At 38.4% G+C, this 26,342-nt stretch overlaps 1 protein-coding gene and 1 long non-coding RNA gene across 2 annotated transcripts; both read right to left on the bottom strand.

Moving 5' to 3' along the window:
* Positions 1 to 21,487: 21,487 nt before the first annotated feature.
* On the bottom strand, positions 21,488 to 22,120 carry LOC132611196 (uncharacterized). The gene is made up of 3 exons (XR_009571501.1): positions 21,889 to 22,120; positions 21,724 to 21,800; positions 21,488 to 21,630 (listed from the first exon to the last, which is right to left on the bottom strand). It is a non-coding gene; the product is annotated as an uncharacterized LOC132611196 (long non-coding RNA).
* Positions 22,121 to 22,292: 172 nt separating this feature from the next.
* Positions 22,293 to 23,263, bottom strand: LOC132611999 (zinc finger BED domain-containing protein RICESLEEPER 2-like). The gene is made up of 2 exons (XM_060326352.1): positions 22,433 to 23,263; positions 22,293 to 22,298 (listed from the first exon to the last, which is right to left on the bottom strand). The coding sequence occupies exons 1-2, from the start codon at positions 23,261 to 23,263 to the stop codon at positions 22,293 to 22,295; spliced, it is 837 nt and encodes a 278-aa protein (XP_060182335.1).
* Between the last annotated feature and the right edge of the window lie 3,079 nt (positions 23,264 to 26,342).

Below are 26,342 nucleotides of genomic sequence, written 5' to 3' on the forward strand. Positions count from 1 at the left end.
CATTCCAGCTCAAGTTTGAAATTCACACATTCTTCAATGTTATGGCCGGGGAGGCCATGGTGATACACACAAACCCTTTCTTTCGGGGATCCTGGGTGACCGTAGTAGGTTTGTGGTACTGCTCTTATCGTCTTCACGCTACATAGCAGGGAGTGGATCCTGACGTATGACTCCTCGAATTTGGAAAAGTCGCTTCTCCAGAACCTAACCTTTGATATCCTTTCTGGATGATTTCTTCCTTGGTCATGAGTTAAGAGAGAGTAGGGTCCCTACAGTTGGCTAATTCTCCCTTGGTCAATCCATTGGATAAACTTCCTTTCCAATGCTCCGCACTCATTGGTTGTATGGCCTGATTGACCTTGGTGGTAGAGACACTTTCTGTAACCCAAAGAAGGAGCGCATGGTGGCAACAGATTTGGTATTTGTGCGTACACTCTAACGCTTCCCAAGGTCACCAAGAGTTTTTATTTTGACAACTACACTAGTGTACCCCAATTGTGTGATCTTGTGCCTTGAAGAACAATTGTGCATGAAACAGGAGGTTCCTCGAGCTGAGATTCGCGGTGGTCTCCATAAACTTTCAGATTGGGGATAAGTAGTTCGTCGTCTCCGTATGGTATGGGGTCAAGCCCTTCTTGTTGATTGAGTGGGACATAACTCCCAAGTGGAGCTTCAAGTGTCTTTCCCTATTTTACCCGGTTCACAGGTGTTGCTTTGTTAGTTTTTCAACATAAGCTAGGAGAGTTTCAACTTCTTTCATTTTTTCATTGGCTGCCTTAGTGGTTTGTACAACCTCTTTCATTCTAGCAGTGGCTAGGGCCATTTTATCGTCCCATTTTTTATTTTTCTCACTTGTTGCTTCCGTGCTCTCTTTATCACTAACTAGGTTAACGTAAGGTGAAGTTGTACTCATGCTGTCCGGAGTCTCCATTTCCTATAAGCGAATCAACCTTTTAAAAGTGGAGTTAAATTTGTTTTAAGGGTTATTTTCTTTGGTTTTTCTTTTGGGTAGTGACTGGAATGTGGACCAATCAAGAGTTTTCAACAATATATGATTTTCACCCAAAACAGTTATATCAAATAAGCATTTAGACAATATATAATTGGCTTTCCTATACCTCGTTGCTCCGAGGCTACTAGCGTATGAAGCAGAATTGTGCCATATGTAAACAAATATATTGTTCCCAAAAAATAAAAATCCCAATGCTTTTCATTAATAGTATCTTCCCAAGTGGGATTACAAGGCTTTTAAAGTGAATGCAATAATAAGAAAACGGATAGAAATCTGCCTTCTATCATTTCGCGCCTTTTTTGCCCTTCGAAGGGCGGTCTGAATGGCTACATGGGCTGGCATCAATGTTGTCCTGATCCACTGACCCCTATGATCATCACGCAATGATATCCCTGTATCCATGACTCCTCTAACAAAAGTGTCAAGCTATTCAAAGCTCTTTAATGAGGCATCCGCCTCGTCTGTCAGACTCTTAATTATCTCCTGGTCATATTTTGTTTTTTCTTGATGATCCATTTCTCTTCCTTCTATTCGCTGTTTCATTCTTCTAACATGAATTGCATTCGCGGCTTCCCTATCCTTAGGAAATTTGTACAAATACGGCCCTGGAGTGGCAGTACCAGCTATCTCAGCCATAAGCAACTCGTAGTAGTTTTCATCATGACTTGGATTGTTTCGATCTTCATCCAACTTATCTTTCTTTATCACATTCTTCCAATCTACCTGAGCATCTTTTATACCCTCGATGCGACCTTCTTCATAATCTCGTACAAACTCCCCCATATTACCCACATTTGGAATAACCTGTCTTATGCCAAACTGTCTAAGTACTCTCAATAGTACGTAGGGTCTGATTCCCCTAATTCCCATAAGCGGTAGCTATGGACGCCTACAGCTTTTAACACAAACAGTCTTGGAATGAAAATCAGGTACCCTCCACCTGATGTGTTCTTCTCTCAATCTGGAAAAGATGTGAGCCCATCATTTCTTATCTTGAACCCCACAAGGTATAGCAGACACTCCTAAATCGTCTTCTCTCAGGACTGGATCTCGGCGGGTAGATAAACCACTCTTATCTAAATGCTTAAGTATCCACCATTGGACTAGGAGGTTGCAACCCTAAAAATAATAATAATGGTTGCGGCACTCTCGCAAAGTTCGATATATGTCTGATAGGATAATAGGGATGATGTCGAAATATTTGGTAAGCCCATTTGTTGTGAATCCCTTAAGAACGACATGGGCAACAAAGACAATTTGGGTATCAATAGCTAGGGAGGCATTTAGTGGAAATACCATAGTTCCCAGTAGATAGGTGATAAAGGCTAGTGTTTGGTTAGCTTCCCAGGACTGGAGTGAGGAAAACTCAAGGATGTGGTTCTCGTACCTATGTTTGGATGAATACCTCCCTAACTCTCTAAACACTATAGTGGGACCTTGTGCCCAATCGGCTTTTTTGACAACAAACATGTCTTTGATTTCTTTTCGGATAGGTTTGTGAGGGATAAGGACATTTTGAGCTAATTTCTTTTTGGATCTATTAGCACTTCCTACGCTTTCCAAGACATCTCTAATCTCTTCTAAAGTGGGAATCATCTCTATCTCTCTAAATCTGAACACCATTCTGTCGTTATCCCCATAACCAGTAATGATCTCTAGCAGACCCGGATCCCCAGCCATATCTATCAGTGAAGGTAGATGCCCTATACAACCTTTTATTTCTTTCTTCTGGTCATTAGTCAAACCTTTCCACCATATCACTAAACCAGGTGGTGGACCCAAAACCATATCAAACTGCACATCAGGAGATACCTGCAAGACAAAACACTGTTAGTTCCCCGCCCCCAGGAGCAGTAATTTATTTCACACAACACACAATAATGCTTCCAAATAGCAAATAGTGAGATGTAGTGTCTTCCGTTTTTTACACCATCTGGACACAGTACGGTGTCTTTGCTGCCTGATTCAGGTAGGTCTGAGATACCCAAACCGATCCATGGTCAGTATGCGCTATATCAGTAAGGATTTGACTTCGCTCTATGCTAATTATTCTAAAGTAGTTTTCAAACCAATGACACAGGTTACCCAAGCGGACAAGCCGGGGGTGGGTTCTCTAAGGCTATGGGATAGCCGCATGCCCACTCAAACTTAGAGACATCCAAAGAATATATTAAAAGTTTTTTAGTGAAGGTATGACCGCAGCTCATCTCACGTCGTCATCCTTTAGAAAAATATAAAATAAATGCCAGGAGTGGCGGAGTATCCATGCATGAATGATAGTTGTATTTTGCGGAAATTTAAACACATAAACAATTTATATCACACAAACACACAAACAATTGGAATCCTTATGGTTAAAACCTTAAATTTCCCCAGCAGAGTCGCCATCTATAGCGAGTCGTATTTTTTCCGATTCATATTTTCACTTGCCTTATTTAAAAAGGAAAGTTTCCTAGGGAAGTATGGTTGTCAATCGTACCAGAAAAAGGGAAAAAATATACTTCTATATGGATGGTGCTCTAAATGGACTAATTTTAGAGTCGCCACCTAATTTTTAAGAAATTACAAAAACCAGTTCGAAAAGGGTTCATTTAAAGCAGTTAAATTTTAAAAGAATCCTAATCTAACCAAAGTATGGGTAAGGGTTTTGGTGATCCCCCGGGGAAGGTGTTAGGCACCACGCTATTAAGGATCCGTAAAACAGGTTGACTACGGGTTCTAATAGTATGTCTATGTAGATATAAATTGGTTGTGATAAAAATAGTTTATTTTTTCATATTTCCGCAAATAGAAATTAGTCATTCATGCAAACATACCACTATTCAAGAATCAAAAGTGATAAAATTTTATCCCAAATTGGGCATTTAAGGTGTTGGACTAGAACATAGGCTAATACCCGAGGCTCTTAGCCTAAGTAGGACTCTACGTAAGTCCACCCAAAAAGTTTTGAAAAAAATATTTCGAAGTGTAAGAAAGTAGATTTTAAGAAAATAATTTAGATACACTATTATAGTCCATATAATATTCTACGTACATAGATATAGTCCATTTTATTTCTATGCTTTTCTAAGTCAATTTTTATTTTTTGGTTTAAGTCTAAACAATCATAATGAGTCTCATAAGTTTTGTCCAAAATCAGTCCACATGTCCAATAAATGTCAACTTTAGTCCCTCAGTCTTACAATTTCGGCAGTTATAATCCATAAGTCCAAATTACTCCATTTTTCATGCTATTTATCACAAGTTAGTGTCAATTAGTTTGTAAAAATCATTTTTTGGCGATTCTAAATACTTGATATAACTCATAAGGTTCCAATTGACATAATAATTGTGCAAATAAGAATTTAAAGTGCATAATTAAAGGAGATAGAGAATTTGGGCCGACCAAGCTCAAAAAAAGAAAAATGTTTATGCAATTGGGTTCATCTTAATTCCGACATATGCTCCATTTTGCTCCAAGTTGGGTTGACTTGATCTAGATACATTAGTAGGCCCCGTTGGGACCCACCAACGGGTTTGGAATAGTAAAAATAGATAAGGGCATACGTAATATTAGTACATGTTCATAACTTGAAAATAAGTACGGAAATTAAATTATTACAATGCCAAAAAATGAATTACACATTTGTTGGGCTTGGCCTATATAGGATAATAATTAACAGATCATGTATATCGAATGAATTGCCCAAATACGAAGTATACAGGCACAAGAGTATATTGGAGGCTCAAGAGGGAGAACACCCCAAAATTTACTAAGTGTCAAAGAGTATACAGAATATACAACCCCTATATACACCTTTCCAATGGATCAAAACAGGGTCACTTTCTCAATATCCATGATATACACCCTTGTATATCATCCATTCCCAGAAATCAGAGGCAAAGCCTCATCCCAGAATCTCACAAGCAATTTCTTACCCAAGAACACTTCATTTTAGGCTAACTCCTAAAGTTTCTAGTTGATTTTAGAGTATAAAAAAGGGTCCAGAATTCAATCAGAAGCGACACTGGGCTAATTAACATCTCAAACCTCACACAGAAAAGCAAAACTCAACTAGACTTTATACAACAGTACCCAGAAATAGACAGATTACACTAATGCTCAAAATATACAAGATCAACTAAAAACATAGCACAACTAGGCATTGTAGTGTCATTCCAAATAGATAAGATGGCAAGGAAGTGATAGTGACAGGCAAAAACAAAAACCAAGCAGGGTAAGTCACAACTAAAAGATCAAAAGGGAAGCACACAAGTACCACACATAAGTTTTAAACAAATCAAGAAATAAACAAGTATTAGGTATCACACTGGGAGCACACAGAGCCAATCAAGACTTATATATCACATGGACAATTAGTAGGAGTATAAGCAATGCACAGAGTTCAGTTTTGAGGAAATCATTTTACCAGTTTGAACCAAGCTTAAGCCTTCTTAAATCATCTAATGCAAAATAGAAGATTACAGCAGTAATCACAAGTGCATGATTCAATTTTAATCTAGTTTAAGCTTAATGCAGGGCCAAAAGATAGGTTCTATCAATATAACTAGGTCTCAAATGAGGACTGAATCACTACTAACTCCCAGAAATGCACAAGTGACTCAAAGGTGCCAAGTTGAACCATACAAGACCACACAGAAAACATTAAAATTGTGGACAAGCAGGTTAGAGGTTCATTTTAGACTAACAATAACATATCAGACACCAAACCATTCTCCAGTTTTTCTAAACAAGATACCACAGTGCTAAATTTTCAAGCAATGTCCAATTCAGTCTAGTTTTAAGTCTGGCAGGTTTCAAATAGCAAATAAGTTAAGTCAATGAATCCAAATAAGGTATCAACAGTGGTGAAAGAGATTACACACAACTTCATTTCCAGGAATTTGCATAAAGAGGTCATTCAGAGCAAGTTAAGGGGGACTCAAACAAGTTTAAAGTTACATGGATCCTATCCAAAAGGGCCAAACTTATGGAGTCAAATTAAGGTCTGAAGGGAGCATGGAATCCTTCATAGGCCAAAGGACTAGATCCAAGGATCACAGCCAAACTCAAGTAGTCACACATAGGTGCAAACATAGCAAAGCAAAAAAATGAACAAGGCATCAAAGGTTCATTCCGACAGTATAGGATCTAGACCAAATTTTCAGCAATATAAAAGGGTTTCAAATAACACCTCTAGGGACATGATATTCCAACTAAGCCAAACATGTAGCACACAAATGCAAATGTAGTTTAAGATAGCATAGACAGTGGTTTGGGATTAAGTCCATTTTTAGACTAAACACAAGGGAGAGATCACACATACAGGTTAAGATCATGGAAACACCAAATGGAGCATGGTTTCTATCCTAGGTTGCTGACAGGACACAAACATAAGGAACCAAGTTAAAAAGATAAAAAGGACATGGAGTCTGTTATAGGTCCAAATAAGCATACTAGGCATTGTTTTAAACTCAAAAGCATCACAAGAAAAAAAAAATGATAAGACAACCTCCAGTTTTCACAAATAGACAGCATCTGAGAATATAAACATCAAATTTAGGTCTTCCAAATTAGCTTTAAGACTCCTAAATTATTACTTAGTCTAGGTGAGCATATCATGTGAAACTGAATCTTAAACTGTCAAGCAAACACATAAACAAGCTAAAACAATTATCTATCTTACTCTCTTTCTATTCTTGTTTTCAGAAAGCCGAGTTAACAAGGCAAAAGACCGATTCCTTCTAATGAAAAGATTTTAACAACATAGCAAATAGGCATGCTTCAAAGTCATTTCTATTTTAAGAAATCTTTTTAACAAGGTGATACTGCAAAACAATCAAGTTTTAAGTTCAATATAGAGAATGACATACCAAATTTTTTAGCGAAAATGGGACAGACCCCAAAACTCAAAAAAAAAAAAAAAGAGCCCTTATTCATGTTCTTAAACCAGTTTAAGTCACAAATTCATTCAAATGACACCAAAACACCATCAATGGACTTCTTAAAACCTTAAACCCTTTAAAAACACTTCACATTTCCCAAGAAAAAGTCAATGAAACAATAACCATGGACCTAAAACAATCCTACATAGCATATTAAGACTCAATTGTTATATTGTAAGCCTAAGAATCCTATAATAAACCCATCATACTAAACATCTACTCAAATAGGCAGATTCATAAGCAAAGGATCAACCATATGATCCAAGTAGCGCAAAATTTGTAAGGAAAGCCTCACATTAGTGAAATGTCACTCAATAATAATGGAAATTCTAATCTAAATGGTGAAATGTCACCTTCTATCATAAAAAACACTAAAACATGTATATGAACTAGATAAACACTTAACCCATAATTAAGGAAGCAACAAATAAATGGTTTAAACTACAAATAGAATTGAAAGTGAGTTGAAACAAGATAATACCTTTTCAAATGGCAACGTAGGATCAAAATGGAGGAATTGGAGACCAACTAGCCAAACACCATGCCAAGAGAGACCCTTCAAGCCTTTTTCTCAAAAAAAATTCCTTTTGTATATCTTATGAATTGTATCTTGTGCTATAATAAGTATGTATTTCATGGTGTATATGTAATATATGCAGTGTATATGTACGTATTTTTGTAGTATAAAATAGTAGAAACTGAAAAAGCTTCAAACTAGAGATATATTTGAAACCCTAGTCTCTTTAAAATCTCAAAATTTCTGAACGCCGAAAATGGCCAAAGAACTTAATATTTATAGGAACCAAATAGGAACCCTAGGGACAAAAAGGGAAAGGTTCAAGACCCTTCTACAAATTTCCCGTCCAAATCCACAATTTTCAATTTCAAAATCAGTAAAACAAAAGGGATTTTATCCAAAATCGTAATAACAGTACAAGGCCCCTAAAATCACGCGAAAATAGTACAAAATAGGACAAATGATTCCAAAAATTGCACAAATACGAAAATAACAGCAAGCAAATCGTACGATGAGTCACAGAAACAAATAAAAATACCAGTACACGATCCAAAAGGACCGATGGAAAACAATCAGAGCCCACAACAGTACAAGGAAAGGGAATCGATGAGCATATCGCCACAACACACCCCTTTAGGAGTTGGTGTGAGAGCACAAGATAATAAACGGCCTCATGGGCCTTGTCTATGGCATCTCACACCACCATAGGGGTGGGGGAATACCCGCGATGTCAAAGAAAAATGGAAGAAACACGGTGGAACCATGGCAGCACCACCACAGAACCCTAAACGCCGCCTCGACATTCTCTCAAAGGGATATTGATTTTTTTTTAGGTTAAGTGTTAAAAATGACGCGTCTCAGACATATGGGGGGTTAAGTTGATAATTTAAAACTTGACCCCCCCCCCCCTATTTAAAACATAATATAAAGTTCAAATATAATACATAGTTTAGAAATAACTTATTGAATTAAATCGCCTTTGTAAACTAATATGTTGAAAAAAATAAAATCATAATATGTATTTTTAAAATACGAGCTTTAAAACAAGCCCAATATTGACATAGTTTCGACTATTATTTCAAATACGTTAAAAATATGCGCTTAAATAGGTCGTAATTCATGCGTTACCTTTTAATTTGTCATTTTCCCGAATTAGACAGAGCAGGATTTTTGTCTTAATTTTAAAACATGTTCATAAAGTAAATAACTCGTATTTTCTCATATTCGCCAATTTTCTTTTAAACAGTAATTTAAACGTCAATTTACAATTTTCTCGGGATTTTTGAAATTTTGATTTTTGAGGTGCATCCTCACTCCGTCTTGGACTCGGGAAATTTGAAAATTAAAACACGCATTTTATAAGGTAAAAATTAGGTGTCAACATCCATACCCTTGTCAAACAAAACCTAAGCCAGTATCTCAACTAAACTAATTCGTTTTTTATCCTAAGTTCAAACAAAATAGGCATTCCACCCATGACATAGAAATAGACTCCTTCTACCAACATAATTGGACTTCATTGAGGGAGAACAAATGCCATAACATGATTTGTCACGACCCGACTAGGGGGCCGCGACGAGCACCTGATGCTAGCCCACCCGGGCACCCCTTAGCTTACACTCATACTCACATCTAGATGAGCCACATCATCAATTATACATTTCTAAGCATCAATCATACTAGTCTCATAGGACGACAACATCTTTAATCATCATAGGCAGCTATGCCACAACAATGTACATGGGCCGACGAGGCCAACAAAATGATATACAAAATATAGGCCGACAAGGCCAGACTTAACAAACCACATACACGTGACTACGAGCCTATAAGAGTATAGCATATCACATGAGCGGGACAGGACCCCGCTATGACCATAATTATGTACACAAAAGAATAAGTACCCAAAAGCTATGGCTCTGAATGAGATGGAGCTCTGCTATGCAATCTCTGAATAAGCAACTATGAGTCCAGTCTGTCTCCCTATGCACCTGCGGGCATGACGCAACGTCCACAAACAAAAGGACGTCAGTACGAAGAATGTACTGAGTATGTAAAGCATGATCAACATCAATATAGAAGCATAATAGACAACTTAGGCAGTAACATAGGAGGGGAGACAACAATATCATCATCATGGCACTTACTTGCTTTCCATAGGGGCATTCTGTTTCTATTGCGTATCCGTATACATACATCCACATCCGTACTTAATTACTCTTATAATCATTTACATCTCATATACATAACATAGTCACATATATACATACATATACATAGCTTGCCCGACCATGAAGGTTCGGTGTTTCATACATACTTGGCCAACTAAGGCTCAAGGTCGTACATACCTGGCCCTACCAAGGCATCAGGGTTATCCGTACCATCTGCAGAGGTGTGCGCGCGTTACGTAATTGTATACATACTTTATACATATTCATATACATATATTCTTACCCGGCATCATAAGCTCGGGGTCATATTATAGCCCTTCATAGGCACACGAACATATAATAGCTCATAAGCATCTCTAGCATCATTTCTATCATCATCATTATCGTTACATCTATGTCATAGGCTTACTAGCTCAGAGGGTCAATCATTTGAAGGAATCGTAGACTTAAAGAGGATTTAGACTTTTGGCCAAAGAACCATGCCTTATGAAAGAAGGGTTAGCGTTACATACCTTTTTGTCGAACTATTCTACACTTGCATGTACTCCTTGGATGCTCACGTTTCTACCTTCATTAAAGTTGTACTATCATTAGAATCGACAATTAGCACACATGGCTAAAGCTAGAGAAAATCGGACAGCATTTCCTTTATTTATACGACATTCCTCCATATCGTAATTCAACTTCCAAACGTCAACAACACATTCACAATATCATAACAGTGGCCATTAATCATCCACATTATCTAGGTTTCTCAATTCACTTTCATTTATCCATATTCATGGTCACAACACCCAACTTCGTCCGTTCATTTACAAAGTCTATTTCATGGTCTTAACGTCATTTATAACACATTCATATCACAACACAACAACAATCGTAATTCAATTCAAAGTATTTCTCAAAAACGTCACTATTCATCATTCATAACCCATTTTGCTATTCTCTTCTAATGACCAAGCATTTAAACTTTCAAATACCTCAAACAACATGTAAATATCATGAATCTTACCTTAGAAGTTGTAGGAACAAGCCTTAGTTGATAATACTCCACTTGAGCAAAAACCCTAGTTTTCCTCCATTTGGATTTCTTGACTTTAGATGATCTTTGATGGGTTCTTACTCTTGATTCACTTGTTTAATGTTGTTAATCACTACAAACCCTTGAAAACTTGTGTAGTAAATGTAGAGAGATGTTTTAGAGAGAAGGATGAAATGTGGAAATGATTTTGTGAACTTGGTCCCTTATTTAATAACTCATCGCTGAATTGTCGGGGTCCATTATACGGTCCATTATACGGTCCGTATAATCGTTATACGGTCCGTATAATTGACCGTAAAACGTGTCTTTCCTTCACCCTACACTGTGACCATCTGACGGTTCATTATACGGGCCGTAAAAATTTATACGGTCCGTATAATTGACCGTAAAATTGCACCAGTGAGCAACCTTCACTGTGATGGTTTTACGGTCCATTATACGGTCCGTATAATGTGCCGTAAAACTCACCAGTCCACTGAACTTGTTCTCGTCACTTCGTTGATCTCCAATCCTTATGGAACCTTCTTAACACCTGTTTAACACTTCATTAGCAATCTAAGGGACGTTATAACTCTTTCCCAAAATGCCCTTAAGTCATCATTAACCCGATACTCGTATTTCACTAGTTCATTCACTTGCGTCCCAACGGAAGATTTTCCGAGGTGTAACATGATTAAATCAAACCAACAACATTATCTGCTACCTACATTCACCAGCACCAAACTTTAATTCAAGGAAATTGCCATGCCATCTAAAGCTAACAAAAACATTATCCAGTGCTGACAACAGACCATTCAAAACAAGCCAACAGAAAGCATATCAGACTAGGCCATCTCTACAAAATAACTGAATTCCATAAGACTGAAACAAATGTCACAACATGATCCTAATCAAACCAACAACATCAATCTATTGCCTATATTTATCACACCAAACCTAAGTTAAGCTAAGACGTTGCCATAATAATCAATGCTAGAAACAACTACTTATCACTAAAAATAAATCATTCGAAAAATAAACAAATGAAAACAAATTTGACAGGAATTAAAGGGAAGGAAATAAACAAAAGATTATTGCCTTTTTTGGGCACGGCCAGGACCCAATCTGGATTTGAAAGGAACTCCCCTCTCCAAGCACAAGCCCAGCAACAAAATAAAATAGAAACAAAGATTTTAGACTAGGTTTTCGAGCAAATCAAAATAACCTTAAGAAAAAACTAAAACATATTCAACTTTGAGAGTTTTTATAGCTCCAATGTCTTAACCCTTTTCAAAGTCTGTGTCCTTACTCGTGGAAAGGGGTTTCTATTTATAGAAACCCTAGAATGCTCCTAAGGTTACTAACAACGATATAGGACTCCTCCATATTTTCACAATTTCAAGCCCAGATCCACAGAGGAAGGGCTCAGATTCAAGGCTTATGGCCATCAACGGTCACAACCGTTCCTCATAACTGTAAAATGGAGTACAAATAAATGTAAATCGTGGATTGTACCTTTATAGGGGTTGTTTGGATAAAAAATCAGGCAAAACTAGAGGAAAAAGAACGAAGCCTTAAATGCTTCGTCCTCTTTCAACCACCCAACGATGTCACTACCCTGGTGGTAGCACAGTAATCGATGATTTGACCAGTCGTAGAGAGGGGGAAAGGGGTAGAGGGGTGAGGGAGTAGAGAGGCGGCTAGGGTTTCACCCTTGCCCCTCCTCTAAAATAACATGAAGGCCCTTCTGTTTTTTAGGAGTTCTAATAAGGGACTATTATAAGTCATTTGGGTCGGGTCAGCCCCTTTGTGGGCTTGACCTAGCCCTATATTTTTTCAAAATCTGACCCCTTTTTTGTATACTTCGCAAGTATATGGGCACATATCGAATATATATACGCTCGTAGGGAAAAACAATAATCCAATAAAAGGGGTTTTACTCAAAGTATGCAATCATAAAAGGAAATAATTAAAACGAGGGCGATTGAAGACGTAACAAAATTAAAAAGTGTTTCGAAACGTACTTTTGCAGAAAAAGCCTCAAATTGACCTTTCAGTAGTAAAGATTGCAAATACGGTCAATTATTGTAATTAATTGCATAAATAATCCTCGCAATTAAGTATTTGCAAGCGTAGCCTTATTTCGGTATTTAATTTAACCAATTAATATGCAACGACCCGTTTGGTCGTTATGGCCGTTTTGGTATTTTTTCCTTTTTCCGAGTAGTGATTACCTTATTTTCTACTCGAGGGAAGCATTGGCACGCTTCCCGAGGTGTCTAGACCGGGATTCGGGCAAGTTTTTTGAAATATAGGCTTAAAGTGAAAGAGAGTTGACCCAAAGTTGACTCGGTCAACGAGAGCTCTGTTGGGAATTCCGAGGCCACGGGCGCGTTTGTAGCGTGTTTTTAAGTGTGTCTATGTGTATGGTATATGAGTAAATGGCCTCGGGAACTAGTCGGAAAATCGGATCAAACGGTGAAACTTAAAAACTGGATTCTGGTGTCCGATCTAGTTCTGTCCGTTGCAGCAACACCAGTACCGCTACAGCAGCATCGCTGGGGCGGTGATGGTGCCGCTGGAGCGATGAATAGGAATTGTGACTAGACCGCTGGAGCGGTATCACTGGGGCAATGTCTCGACCGCTGGAGTGGTCGATGAGTAGTTTTATAAGTTTAAAACCCCAAAACCCTAGTCATTATTTCTATTCCGACTTGAGAGCTTTGTGGAGGCAAATTTGAGGGTTTTCAAGTTGTTTCTTCCCTAAGGTAACATTCCTATAGTTTCAGTAACCTCTCTTCATAATCTAGCATAATATAGAATCCCTAGAATCTAATAGGTCTTTAAATGGGTTTCTTGAGTTGAGTTCTAAAATCAAATTGGCTTCCTAGATTATGAATAAATGATGTTAATGTTGCTATTTATGCTAGATAATGATATTTCTAGGCTTGTTAACCAATAATCTTCCATGCTAGAGTTGAAATTCATGAATCAAAGTTAGGTTTCTTAGATCCAATTTGGGGGTTTTCATATAAATGATGATTTGAGAATTAATCGAGTATTCCTATGATTATAGTAAAGGTTTTTGATCTTTTGGTATTGAATTTGGTGTTTTGACCATAAAATTCCCATTTTACCCTTGAGTCCCGTTTTTTCTAAATTAAGGAATGGGTTTTGACCCGAATAGAATATGCTCATTATGGGTATCATTATTCATGGTTTCTTACATAGAATTCATACGTGATAGAGTTTGATTGTTTGGAGACGCTTCGAAAGACGAAACAAGATGTGGTTTCGTGGCACCTACTTGGCTGCCAGGAAGGTTATGGCTTCCCTTCGGTAGACTCCGATTAGTTTCCCATATTTTTGTATTATAAGTAACGGAGAATGCATGCGTAGGAAATCGGAGATTTGGGATGGAATCCCCAGATGGTATTGTTGTGTGACTTCTTTGTTCGGGCTTGTGGCCTGTAGATTCCTTAGGTTATTTGATGTGGTTTTTCTTGAACATCGGTGGATTTGTGGGACTTGGGAGTGGCAGACGAAACTTAATTTTTTGCCTAATGATGAAAATTTCCCATAATATATGATTACTTATGTTATGCCATTAATACTGAATCTAATGGATATATGGGAGGATAAAATGTACCAACGATTGTGACTGAATTCTAAATCAATTGTGACGAAGGATTTTGAGTGTAGGGTGAGATTCGTGTACCCATTGTGGTATTTGTGGTTCAGATATATTGTTGGTATACCTACTGTAGGTATTGTGATATAGATACATTATTGGCATACCCACTGTTGGTAATGTGATATTGATATATTGTTGGCATACCCATGTCACGACCCGGCTAGGGGGCCGCGACGAGCACCCGGTGCTACCCCACCCGAGCACCCCCTTATCGTACATAACATAACATCTAGGTGAACCATAAGTCAATTCGTGCTTTCCTTATCGTTAATCATATTGATCCCATTAGACGACCATCGTCATTTAACATATCATAGGCATATGTGCCACATCGTAAGTACAAGGCCGACGAGGCCAACAAAGGATATACAAAACATAGGCCGACATGGCCGAACATCTCTACCCACATACACATGCCTACGAGCCTCTAAGAGTATGACATATCGTATGAGCGGGACAGGACCCCTCTATGCCCATAATTATATACACAAAAGAATAAGTACCCACAAGCTACAGCTCCGAAAGAAATGGAGCTCTGCTATGCAATCTCTGAATAAACTGCTATGGATCAAGTCTGTCTCCCTATGCACCTGCGGGCATGACGCAGCGTCCACAAACAAAAGGACGTCAGTACGAAGAATGTACTGAGTATGTAAAGCATGATCAACATCAATATAGAAGCATAATAGATATCATATGAAATAGCATAGGAGGGGAGACAGTAATATCATCATTATCATGTCGCTTACTTGCTTACATCGTCGTTCATATCCCATAATAATACTCGTACCATACTTGTGCTCATATTCGTATACATGTCCTTATTCGTATTCTTATACATAGTCTTATCACATTCATATTCATATTATATACATAGTCATTTCATATACATAGCATTTACATAGCATACCCGACCTCATAGGATCGGTGTCTTATACATGCTTGGCCAACCAAGGCTCAAGGTCATACATACCTGGCCCTACCAAGGCATCAGGGTTATCCGTACCATCTGCAGAGGTGGGCGCGCGTTTCGTAATCGTATACATACTTTATACATAGTCATATACATATAGTCTTACCCGGCATCATAAGCTCGGGGTTTTATTATAGCCCTTCATAGGCACACATACACATATATCGTAGCTCGTAAGCATCTCTAGTCTCATTTTACTCTCATCATCATTACTATCTTCATCATTATCGTTACATTTACCTTATAGACTTACTCGTCATACGAGGAACGTAGTATAAGCATAGTACATATCAAGGGTCGTGAGCTTATGAGCTCGGAATGTCAACCATGTGAAGACAACATACTCATATAGAGGAATTTAAGAATTTATCCAAGAACCATGCCTTATGAAAGAAGGGTTAGCCTTACATACCTTTCCGTCGAACTATTCTATGCTTGCACGTTCCCTTCCAATGCTAGCGTTTATACCTTCATTAATATCATAACAATGGCCATTAGTCATTCACATTATCCACATTATCTAGATTCCTCAATTTGCCTCTAATTCACCCACATTCATGGTAATAACACCCAACTTCGTCCATTCGTCTAAAGTGTTTAGTTCATGATCTTAAAACCATTTATGACACATTAATATCGCAACACAACAACATTCATAACTCAATTCAAACTATTTCTCAAAATGTCACTATTCATCATTCATGACCTAGTTGACCACATTTTCTACAATCCATGTATGTTAATTCTCCAATACCTTAAACATCTTGTAAAAATCATGAATCTTACCTTAGAAGTTGTAGGAACAAGCTTTGGTTGATAATACTCTTCTTTGAGCAAAACCCTAGTTTTTCTCCATTGGATTTCTTGACTTGGATGATCCTTGATGATTCCCTTATCCTTGATTCACTTGTCTTAATGTTATTGATGGCTTATAATCCTTGAAAACTCATATAATAAATGTAGAGAGAAGTTTTAGAGAGAAGTGGTGTAATGTTGTAATGAAATAAAATAAGTCTTGCTCCTCATATTTAATGAATTGGAAAATTTGTGCTGGATGAACAGTGGTCTTCCATGGAGGTTTACGGTCCGTATTCCACTTTACGGACCATCCCTCGTGGTCGTCTTTAAGCTTAAGCAGGACCAGAGACTTTGGCCTGCATGCATGGTGATTTACGACAATGGTTTACGGGCCGTAAATCACTTTACGGTCCGTCCACCAGGTCGTATTATACCTCTTCCTCAACTGGCAGAAAGTTGAAGTTTGGCATGCCAGTTTACGACCTGGCAGTTTACGGACCGTATACCAATTTACGGTTCGTATTTGCACTTTACGACCACTGGCAGAAAGCTGAAGCTTTTGCATGGCAGTTTACGACTGCTAGTTTACGGACCGTATTGCACTTTACGGTCCGTATTTTGCAATATATGACCACTGGGCAGTTTTTCCAACTTTCAATTTTTCTCATTTCTCGACTTTTCATTCTAATCACCCACATCCCTTCACATACATTTCCCATGAAACATTATACACTCGCACTCCTCGCACACATCATTAGTTCATTTACTTGCGTACCAACGGGAAATTTTCCGAGGTGTAACAACCCACTGTTGGTATTATGATATAGATACATTGTTGGCATACCCACCGGTTGTATTGTGATATTGATACATTGTTGGCGTACCCCATTGTTGGTACTTGTGATATTGAGCTTGATTGTTGATGTTGATACACGCATTGTACGCATTCTCATCCATTCATGATGCATGGCTGATATCCGGTGATGATCCAGTATTGTTGATTGAGCGAAACTGATATTTTGATAAAACGTTTTACTTGAGTGAATGTGAGATGGCCGATGTCCGATGACCAATTCTGGAATCGTTGATTGTGTGAAAACGGATTAATACATTGTTAGTGTAGCTCTTTGTTGATACTTGTGATATTGAGTTTGATTGTTGATGTTGATACAGGCATTGCACGCATTATCATCCATTCATGATGCATGGCCGATGCCCGGTGATGATCCGGTATCGTTGATTGAACGAAACTAATATTTTCATAAAACTCTTTTACTTGAGTGATTGTGAGGTGGCCAATGTCCGAAGATCTATTTTGGCATCGTTGTGGCATGGCCGATTCCGATGATATCCCAGAATAGTTGTTAGTGCATGGACTCCGCGGGTCCCCCAGAGTGGTGTCAGAGAGACTCCCCCTACGAGCAATTATCCAGTGTCCCATCTGTCTGTTGGGCAAAGATACGGGACGGGTGGCACTTAGACTTCACGAGTCATTCTGGGTTGTGCTACCTAGATGTCAATATTTCCATCTGGAGTACATGTGTACACCTCATTTGCATGGCATGGCATTACATTCATACATGTTGCATGGCATTGCATTGATACATCTTGCATTGCACTGCATTATGGCTTGTTTGAGATGATTTGGTGTTTACTTATGATGAATGGATTCGGATTGATTTATTCAGACTTGGAAGATTTAGGATTAGATGTTTTACTTATGCAATGACATGTACTTGGATCTCGATTTATTGATCGAACTTGTGGAGGTATCCCACAGATCGTCCGTAAGATTAGTTATATGTTTGGTCTCTATGTGATGTAGGATAACGAGTGTCTTAATGATGAGTTGACTACGAGACTGAAATGATCAATTTAATGATATGTGAGTTCCGATATAATTGTGAGCTTGACTGGTTAATTATTAGAGTGAATTTAATGGTTAAAGGTATTGATATACAGTGTGTGGTAGATAGACGTATGACTTCATTGGGTTGTTATCCTGTTTACCTGTAAATTCTTTTACTGATATATGTTACTAACCATTGTCGGCCTGTAATACTTATTCAGTACACGTGGTTTGTACTGATATTGCACTTGCTACACCCTTTTGGGGATGTAGATTGTTTCAGGTGATTGATCGAAGCATAAGTGGAAATACGCGGTGCCTATCTTGAAGGCCTCCTCCCATTTCATTCCGGGACGGAGGTTGAGTCTTAGAATGTAGTGGTAATCTGAAGTCATTAGTCGCTCTTGTACTAGTCTAGACCAGGTCATGGGAAATTAGATTGAGTCTTTAATCATGTATTGTTGAAATCATACGAATACTTGAGTTTATTACATAAATATTATGATATGCCGCTGTTATTTCTAAATATCTATTGGTTTAAATGAATTGTCCTTATTTAATTGATGTGTATTCAATGAGAGGGTTCGCCTACCGAGGTGCGAAAGGTAGGTACCCACGCGACCCTGAATTGGGTCGTGACATAAGACTAATTTGAATCAACGTCTTTAATCAATCTGTCCATGACTTGGACATTTCAATTAAGGCCATCCGAAATTCAGAAATTTGCAAAATTGACCCTAGATGTATTGAACCATGAGTTGGTTAATCATGAGGTGGTCATAAATGTACAATAAAATAAATTAGGCTAGAAATCATAATTTGAAAATAATTTTTCCATAAGTGGCTTAAATATGCCTATATAGCAATAATTCAAAGCTCGAGGGGTAAAAGTAGCGAATTCTTTCAATTACACAAATTCCTTGGACAAAATAGATGAAAGTGCCTTTTATCCAACCTTTCTTGATTTTTCCTGAACTAAATGAACAATTGTACGAAATTGTACTGGCATGCAGGGGTGAATTATAGAAAGTGCTGTAAAATACTGTAAAATAAATTTCTGAATAATTAGTAAAGCTTTGAAAGTGCCCCTATTAATTTATGGAAGTAAAAAATATTAACCTGAATAATTGTTTAAAATTATTCATAAATCTCTGCGGGTGTGCAGAATTATCTTATTTATTATCCAAGGACCCTGAGTAAGTAAAGTAAATTAGGGAAGTTCAAAAATCAGGTGTCAACAACTGCCCCTTCGGTGTGCGGGGATGGTGAGACCATCCCTGAGCAACGAAATTTGACTAACCCTGGTTTTTTGACCAACCTGACTCTTTTTACCCTTCAATTTTCAAGCAAATCACATAGGTGTGGCCGGACCCGGGCTATTGGGTTCCCTACATATCTCGGGCTATATGAGAGCTCAGGCCACTTCTAGTTCGACTCTATTAAATACTTTCGAGCGCGTAACGGGAGAGTCCCGGGATCAACGGTATTGTGCCCGAGTGCCCGGGCTTTTCGTTGGAGCGTGGTCGGCTCTCTGGTGGTGAGACCGCCTACATATCCCTGGCCTCTGGAAATCAAGCCACATGTAGCTCGACTTGTTGGAGAAGGGTATGTCCCTTATGAGGGAACATCTTTGGATTTCCCGGCGTGTACCCAACTAGTTGCTGTTTTTTAGCAAAAGAAATCAAAAGCAAGCAGGCTTTGCTGAGTCTGGGATTGGCGTCCTCCAAATCTTGGCCGGAGAGCTTAACTCTCATGGGCACCCTTTTTGGCAGGCCGTGTAAGAAAATTTCCATGTTTGTTTCACGATTTGTTTGGATCCAGTTTAGCAAGTTGGCTTTATTTCAGAGATTGCGTGCCTGCTTCTGAAGCTCAACAATATCACGAATGTCTCCGTGTATTTGCGTGAAATGATCCTTTCTGCAGCAGAAGCAAACATGTGATGGCATTATGTAATAAAATGAACAGCCTCCTCCTCGGCAGTGTTACATGGATGCATGAATGCCCTTTTGGCAGTATGAAATGTATGAATGGCCCTTTTGGCAGTATGAGATGTATGAATGGCCCTTTTGGCAATATGAGATGTATGAATGGCCCTTTTGGCAGTATGAGATGCATGAATGGCCCTTTTGGCAGTATGAGATGCATAAATGGCCCTTTTGGCATGGCCCTCTCGGCGACAGAAAATAAATATGCAATGACCCTTTTGGCATGGCCCTCTTGGCGACAGAAAATAAATATGCAACGGCTCTTGGCGAAAAGAAAGTAAAGAATTGGAATGATTGAAAGGAGTTAAAAGATACAGATATGGCCCTTGATGCTGGATGATCTGTTATGCGTGGGTTGGGACCCTCGTGGCCGGATATGCCCCTCTGTCTTTGTAATGATCCCTTTGGTCAAATATGTCTTTGATGCTCCTTCGTCTTTTTGTCCATGTCTTTCTAGTTGAACGTTTCTTCATCCTTTGCTTCTTTTGCTGTCTTTGCGGGTCTTGGCTTCCCCGGTTCTGTCTCCTTTCCTGTTAAAACTAGGGGTGGGCGTTCGGCTCTTTGGTTCGGTTTTTTCGGTTTCAGTTTTCTGAAAGTGGACACCGAACACCGCACTAAATTAATTCGGTTCGGTTCGGTTTTTTGAAGTTCGGTTCGGTTCGGTTTCGATTTTTCTAATTCGGTTTTCTACTTGTAAAATGGACTTTCTTTAATAGACGGCATGCCATTTATCTTACGTACAACTAACCATATTTGCAACTCAACTATTCTACTGCTGACTGTTGTACATAACTACTACAAAAATCAGTAGCAGCAGCACTAATACGAAAATCGATTTTTCCAGTGATAAGTAGCACTAATACAAAAATCAGTAGCAGCAGCCCACAGTGATAAGCAGCATAGCACTAATACAAAAATCAGTAGCAGCAGCCCACTACCCCACAGTGATAAGCAGCGCAGCACTAATACAAAAAACAGTAGCAGCAGCCCACTCGAAAATCAGTAGCAGTAGCCAAGTTGGCACAAACATCAGTAGCAGATACAAAAATCAGTAGCAGCAGCCCACAGTGATAAGCAGCATAGCACTAATACAAAAAACAGTAGCAGCAGCCCACCTAAAAATCAGTAGCAGCAGCCAAGTTGGCACAAAAATCAGTAGCAGCAGCCAGCAGTAGCAAAACTAAACCACTAGGCTTAAATCCTTCAACTTAAAACAATAACAATAGCCAGCTAGCATCAGCAAAAGTGCAAAACAACGCACAAGGTAAAAACAAGCAACACAAATAACAATATAACATAAGCTTAAACGAGCAGCAGCCAAACTGCCAAACAACATAAATAAACAACACAAATGTCTTAAAATTTAGCTCCAAATACAAAAAATTAGCTGTCACAAACTAAGTCTTAAATCCATTGTCTTAACACAACACTAGCAATCACAATTTGGTCCAAAATTCACCAAATTCAAAACACAAGCTCAAATTTGAAGGCGAATTTGCCTCTCTTGTTGACGCTCAAGACATTTCCCAATATGTTTCATCCAGGAACCTGTGCCATTCACTCTTGAATTATATTTAAGTATCATACGACATGTCAAGCACCTTAATTTATGCCCTTCTTCATTGTCTTGAACTACCGCAAAATATTCCCAAACATGTGAGCGAGCATTAAGAGGCATTGTTGAACTTGAACATAATAAAAAATAAGACAAAACAAAAATTTAGAATATAACTTTCAAGATAAAAGAATAGAAATACAAAATAAAATATTAAACTTACCACTAGTAGCAAATTGCAATCAAACTCCCTAAATCAAACATCAACAATGCAAGGATCTCTTCCACTATTTGCTATCTCTAAAGGAAATTTAATCAAATATGTCATACAACATAAATAAGTATATGATTTTTGCACTAAAAAACACAAAAAAATATAAAACCTTACCAAGTTCAAGTTGCTCAAGATACTCCAAACTTTCTTCCACACTAACGGGTTTAGTCTCTTCTCTAAGCCAATCTTGGGCACAAATAAGAGATTGCACACATTTACGAGTCAATGAACTTCTAAATGGATCAAGAATACGTCCACCGGTACTAAATGCACATTCTGATGCCACACTAGAAACCGGAATAGCCAACACATCACGAGCCAACTCCGAAAGAACAGGAAATCTAGGAGCATTTATTTTCCACCAATCTAAGACCTTAAACTCGACACATTCATCTTCAGGCTCTTGTTCTTCACTAATGTATTTATCCAACTCCAATTTAGCACCCCCACATCCAGAATCTTCCTTTTGTTTCTTTAACTGAAGCTTAGTTCTCAAAGCTTTTGCTCTCAAAGAGGTGTCAGAACTAGAAGATACATCAGATGAGCATTGAGATGAATAAGATGCAGATGGAGATAATTTATGATGAAATTCTCTTGAATAATTTTTGAGATACTCTACAAACAAAGAGTTCATATAATCATACACTCCTTTGCTTACTTTCTTTCCTACTTCTTCCCCAAATAGCTCTTCAAGCCCAAAGCTAACATACACAAACTTATTACGAGGATCCAACACGGAAGCAACAAAAATCATTTTGTTCATCTTTTCAGGATCACCCGAATACTTTTTAAACTTTTCTCTCATCCGCTCAGCCATTTTACTCAAATTAAGATCTTCACTTGATAAACACACTTTCAAATGTACATCAAGATCACATATATCCTCAAAATGAACATTAGAAGTAACATAATGTGAACCTGAAACCTTTACGGTGACCTCGTGAAATCTTTTAAGAAACTTTATCGCATTCCTTACATTCACCCAATCATCAGATTGAAGAGGACCTACAACACTTCCATCTTCAAGAACATGAGTAGAAAGATAATTATTAAAATTCTCATCAAAAAGATCAAACCTATCAAAGGCCTTCTCAAAGTTTTGTGCCGTATCCAACATCAAGTAGGTGGAATTCCACCTAGTAGGCACATCTAGCTCTAATGTTTTAGAACAATCCAACCTTTGAACTTCATAACATTTCTTAAAGTGACTTCCTCTTGCCGAAGATGATCTAACATACCTCACCATTTGCCTAACACGTTTGACAAAAGCATCAATTTCCTTCAAACCTTCATGCACAATTAGATTAATTATGTGTGCCATACATCTCACGTGAAGCTGCTTACCATCCATTATATTAGTTCCCCGCATATTTAACTGTTTAGACAATTCTCTAACTGTAATATCGTTGGAAGAAGCATTATCAACAGTAACAGAAAAAACCTTATCCAAGTTCCAATAAAGCAAACAATTACTAATAGCCTCTTCCATATGCTCACCCTTATGATTAGTGATAGGGAAAAAATTCAGTATTTTTTTATGCAACATCCAATCTTTATCAATATAGTGAGCGATCAAACACATATAATTAATTCTTTGCAATGATGTCCATGTGTCAGTAGTAAGGCTAATTTTTTATTTTGCTTATCTAAAATTCTTCTTCAAATCTAGTCTCAACTCGCCATAAAGTTCATAACAATCTCTTGATATTGTTTTAGGGGAAGGAACTTGAAATAAAGGTTGGGCTACATTCATAAACTTCTTGAAGCCTTCCTTTTCTACAAAGCTAAATGGTAGTTCATCCGTAATTATCATCTCAACTAAAGCCCTCCTAATTAACTGTTGATCAAATTCCCAAAGCGGCTCACCCTTAGATGCAAAATTTATCTTTTTATGAGTGCAAGTTTCAATCTTGTCTTTATATACTGGGCACCTCAAGTTTATATGTTGTCTCAATCCCGTTGTCCCATTTATAGTTGTATTAGCGGCATAAATATTTTTACAATGTCTACACCTCGCTTTACCAATACCATTCACAATGACCTTATCAAAATGATCCCAAACCGCTGACCTAGAACTTATTTCTTTTCTTTTCTTTGTTACCTGGGTCTGGTGTCAACTGAGTCATTGCTATCATCTGTATTAGGAATGCTATTAGTTGAACCAGCCGCACTTAGTCTAGTTTCATCCGCCATCTATGAAAAATTAAAAAGAGAAACTATAAGATAGAAGCTCTATAGCAACAGTTACCAGTTTCAAAGAAAAAAAAATAGAGCTCTATAGCAGGAGAGCAGTTTAACAAACACTCAACAAAACCGAACAAGAAGCAGCAAATATGCAGTTATACACCTAAAGAAAATCTAGCAATTACAGTATAAATAATTCTTGCCCAGATTTCTCCAAAACTACAAGAACAGATGTTATCTTCTTCTTTTCATTACAATTCTAAAGATACCCACTGATAATTTAAGAAAATCTAACACCCATAATAAAGATTTAAACTTTACTGAAAAGGAAAAGAATTTAAAACAAATCCAACCCAATACTTACAAATTCAGTGATTTTTTATCCAAAACTAGCTAGGGTTCGGTGAAAAAAGAAATTAAGGTTCAAACTTATGAAAAGGAAAGAACAATCAAACAAAGAAATTATAAGGAGAAAATGAAATTACCTTGGCGTGAGGTTCCTGAGAACTCCCGCCGCCGTTGGACAGAGCAGTGTGAGGACTGTTAGGTGTGGATCGTGTGAGGACTAAGGAGTGAGGAGTCGGACTGTTAGGTTAGGCATGAGGAGGAGAGGAGATGAGACGAAATGAAGTTAGGGTTGAATGGTTGATTTGTTGGAGTCTTGGAGACGAGTTGGATTGGATAGCTGGTAGCCTGGTAATACTAATTTGGGTCAGGTAGGATGGGCTTGGATAGATATATTAAGTTGGGCCTAAGAAAGATAGAAAGTGGAGTGGGCTAACCAGCTAATTGATCTGAAGGTGAGGGGAGTAAAAATTATTTACTAAATTTTCGGTTTAACCGAATACCGAAGAACCGGTGAACCGGAACCGAATACCAAACCGAACACCCAATTTTTTATTTAAAAAAACCGAAACCGAATCGAAAAACCGAACTAATTAGGTTCGGTCCGGTTTTTCAGTTTTTGGTGTTTATGCCCACCCCTAGTTAAAACTTGTATCCACAGATAAATTGTAAGTGTCGTAAAAAGACGATTAGCGCTATTGTGCTTCAGTCTGGCGTCTTCCCTGGATGTTCTTCTGAATCCTCTTGGCCTTGGCATTTCTAAAGACGGTTTTGGGGAGCGCTTATACTAAGGATTATATACATATCATTATTATTTCGAAAAAATAAAAAAAATTGTCATGACATGTAGCCGTGAGCGCAGTCTCCCAGATTCCTGGGAGGTACAACCGCTGACTCCGAACTTGGCGAGGGGATTCCAAGACCTTTCTTGAAAACTTATCTCAGTTTGGGCTTGCCTTGAGAGGCCCCCTCTACTTTCTATGGATTGTTCCTTGGTAGGATTTTTTTTGATCTTCTCAAAAATTCTGCCCCAGTGTGGGTTTGACACTGGTCAGCTCTCGCGTTTTAATTTCGCCGCTTCCATTGCCTTTGGGGTTTCTTAATGGTTTTTGGGTTTTTCTTTTGTGACGACCGAGCTCAAAAGCGCCTACATATTCTATCACAGTAGGAATTCAGGTCAAACGTAGTTCGAGTAAAAGAGATTGATTGTTTTTCAAACAAAGCGACCGGGTCCGATATGGACTGCCTACGTATCCCACCGTGGGAAGTCAGTTCATTGCGTAGTTCATTATATAGATGACTAGTTTTGCTACTATTCCAGTATAAGTATAAGCGGAAGATGCGATTACAAGAAAATAACAATGCAATTACAAGCAAATGAAATCCTAAACGTAGTATCTCTTAAGTGCATCAGCTTTCATAGCCTTGGGCCACTCTTGCCCGTCCATTTCGGCTAAGACCACAACTCCTCCCGAGAGTACTTTTCTGACCATGTATGGCCCTTGCTAGTTTGGCACGAATTTTTCCTTATATTCTTCTTGGTGGGGAAACACTTACTTGAGCACAAGTTGCCTGATCTGGAAGAGCCAGGTTCTGACCCGCTTGTTGAAGGCTCGAGACATACTTTGCCTATATAGTTGTCCGTGGCACACTGCCACTATTTTCTTCTCTTTTATCATAGACAACTGTTCGTAACGACTCTTAACCCACTCCGCATCTTGTAGCTCCGCCTCCTGGATGATCCGGAGCGAGGGAATCTCCACTTCCGCGGGTATAACTACTTCTGTACCATAGACAATGAGATAAGGAGTCACCCCAGTGGAAGTGCGGGTTGTCGTTCGGTACCCCAACAACACGTAAGGCAGCTGCTCGTGCCAATCTCGGTAGTTGTCAATTGTCTTTCTCAGGATTCTCTTAATATTCTTGTTAGCAGCCTCTATGAGGTAGGTGGTAAACACCGACAAGTAGTGCTTTAGCTTCTGAGCAGTCCAAGTCAAAGCACAACAGGTCTTTTCCACGAACGTGTACCACGCTTCGCA

The sequence above is a fragment of the Lycium barbarum genome, chromosome 9 (assembly GCF_019175385.1).
Source record: "Lycium barbarum isolate Lr01 chromosome 9, ASM1917538v2, whole genome shotgun sequence".
In the NCBI taxonomy this organism is placed as follows: Eukaryota; Viridiplantae; Streptophyta; class Magnoliopsida; order Solanales; family Solanaceae; genus Lycium; species Lycium barbarum.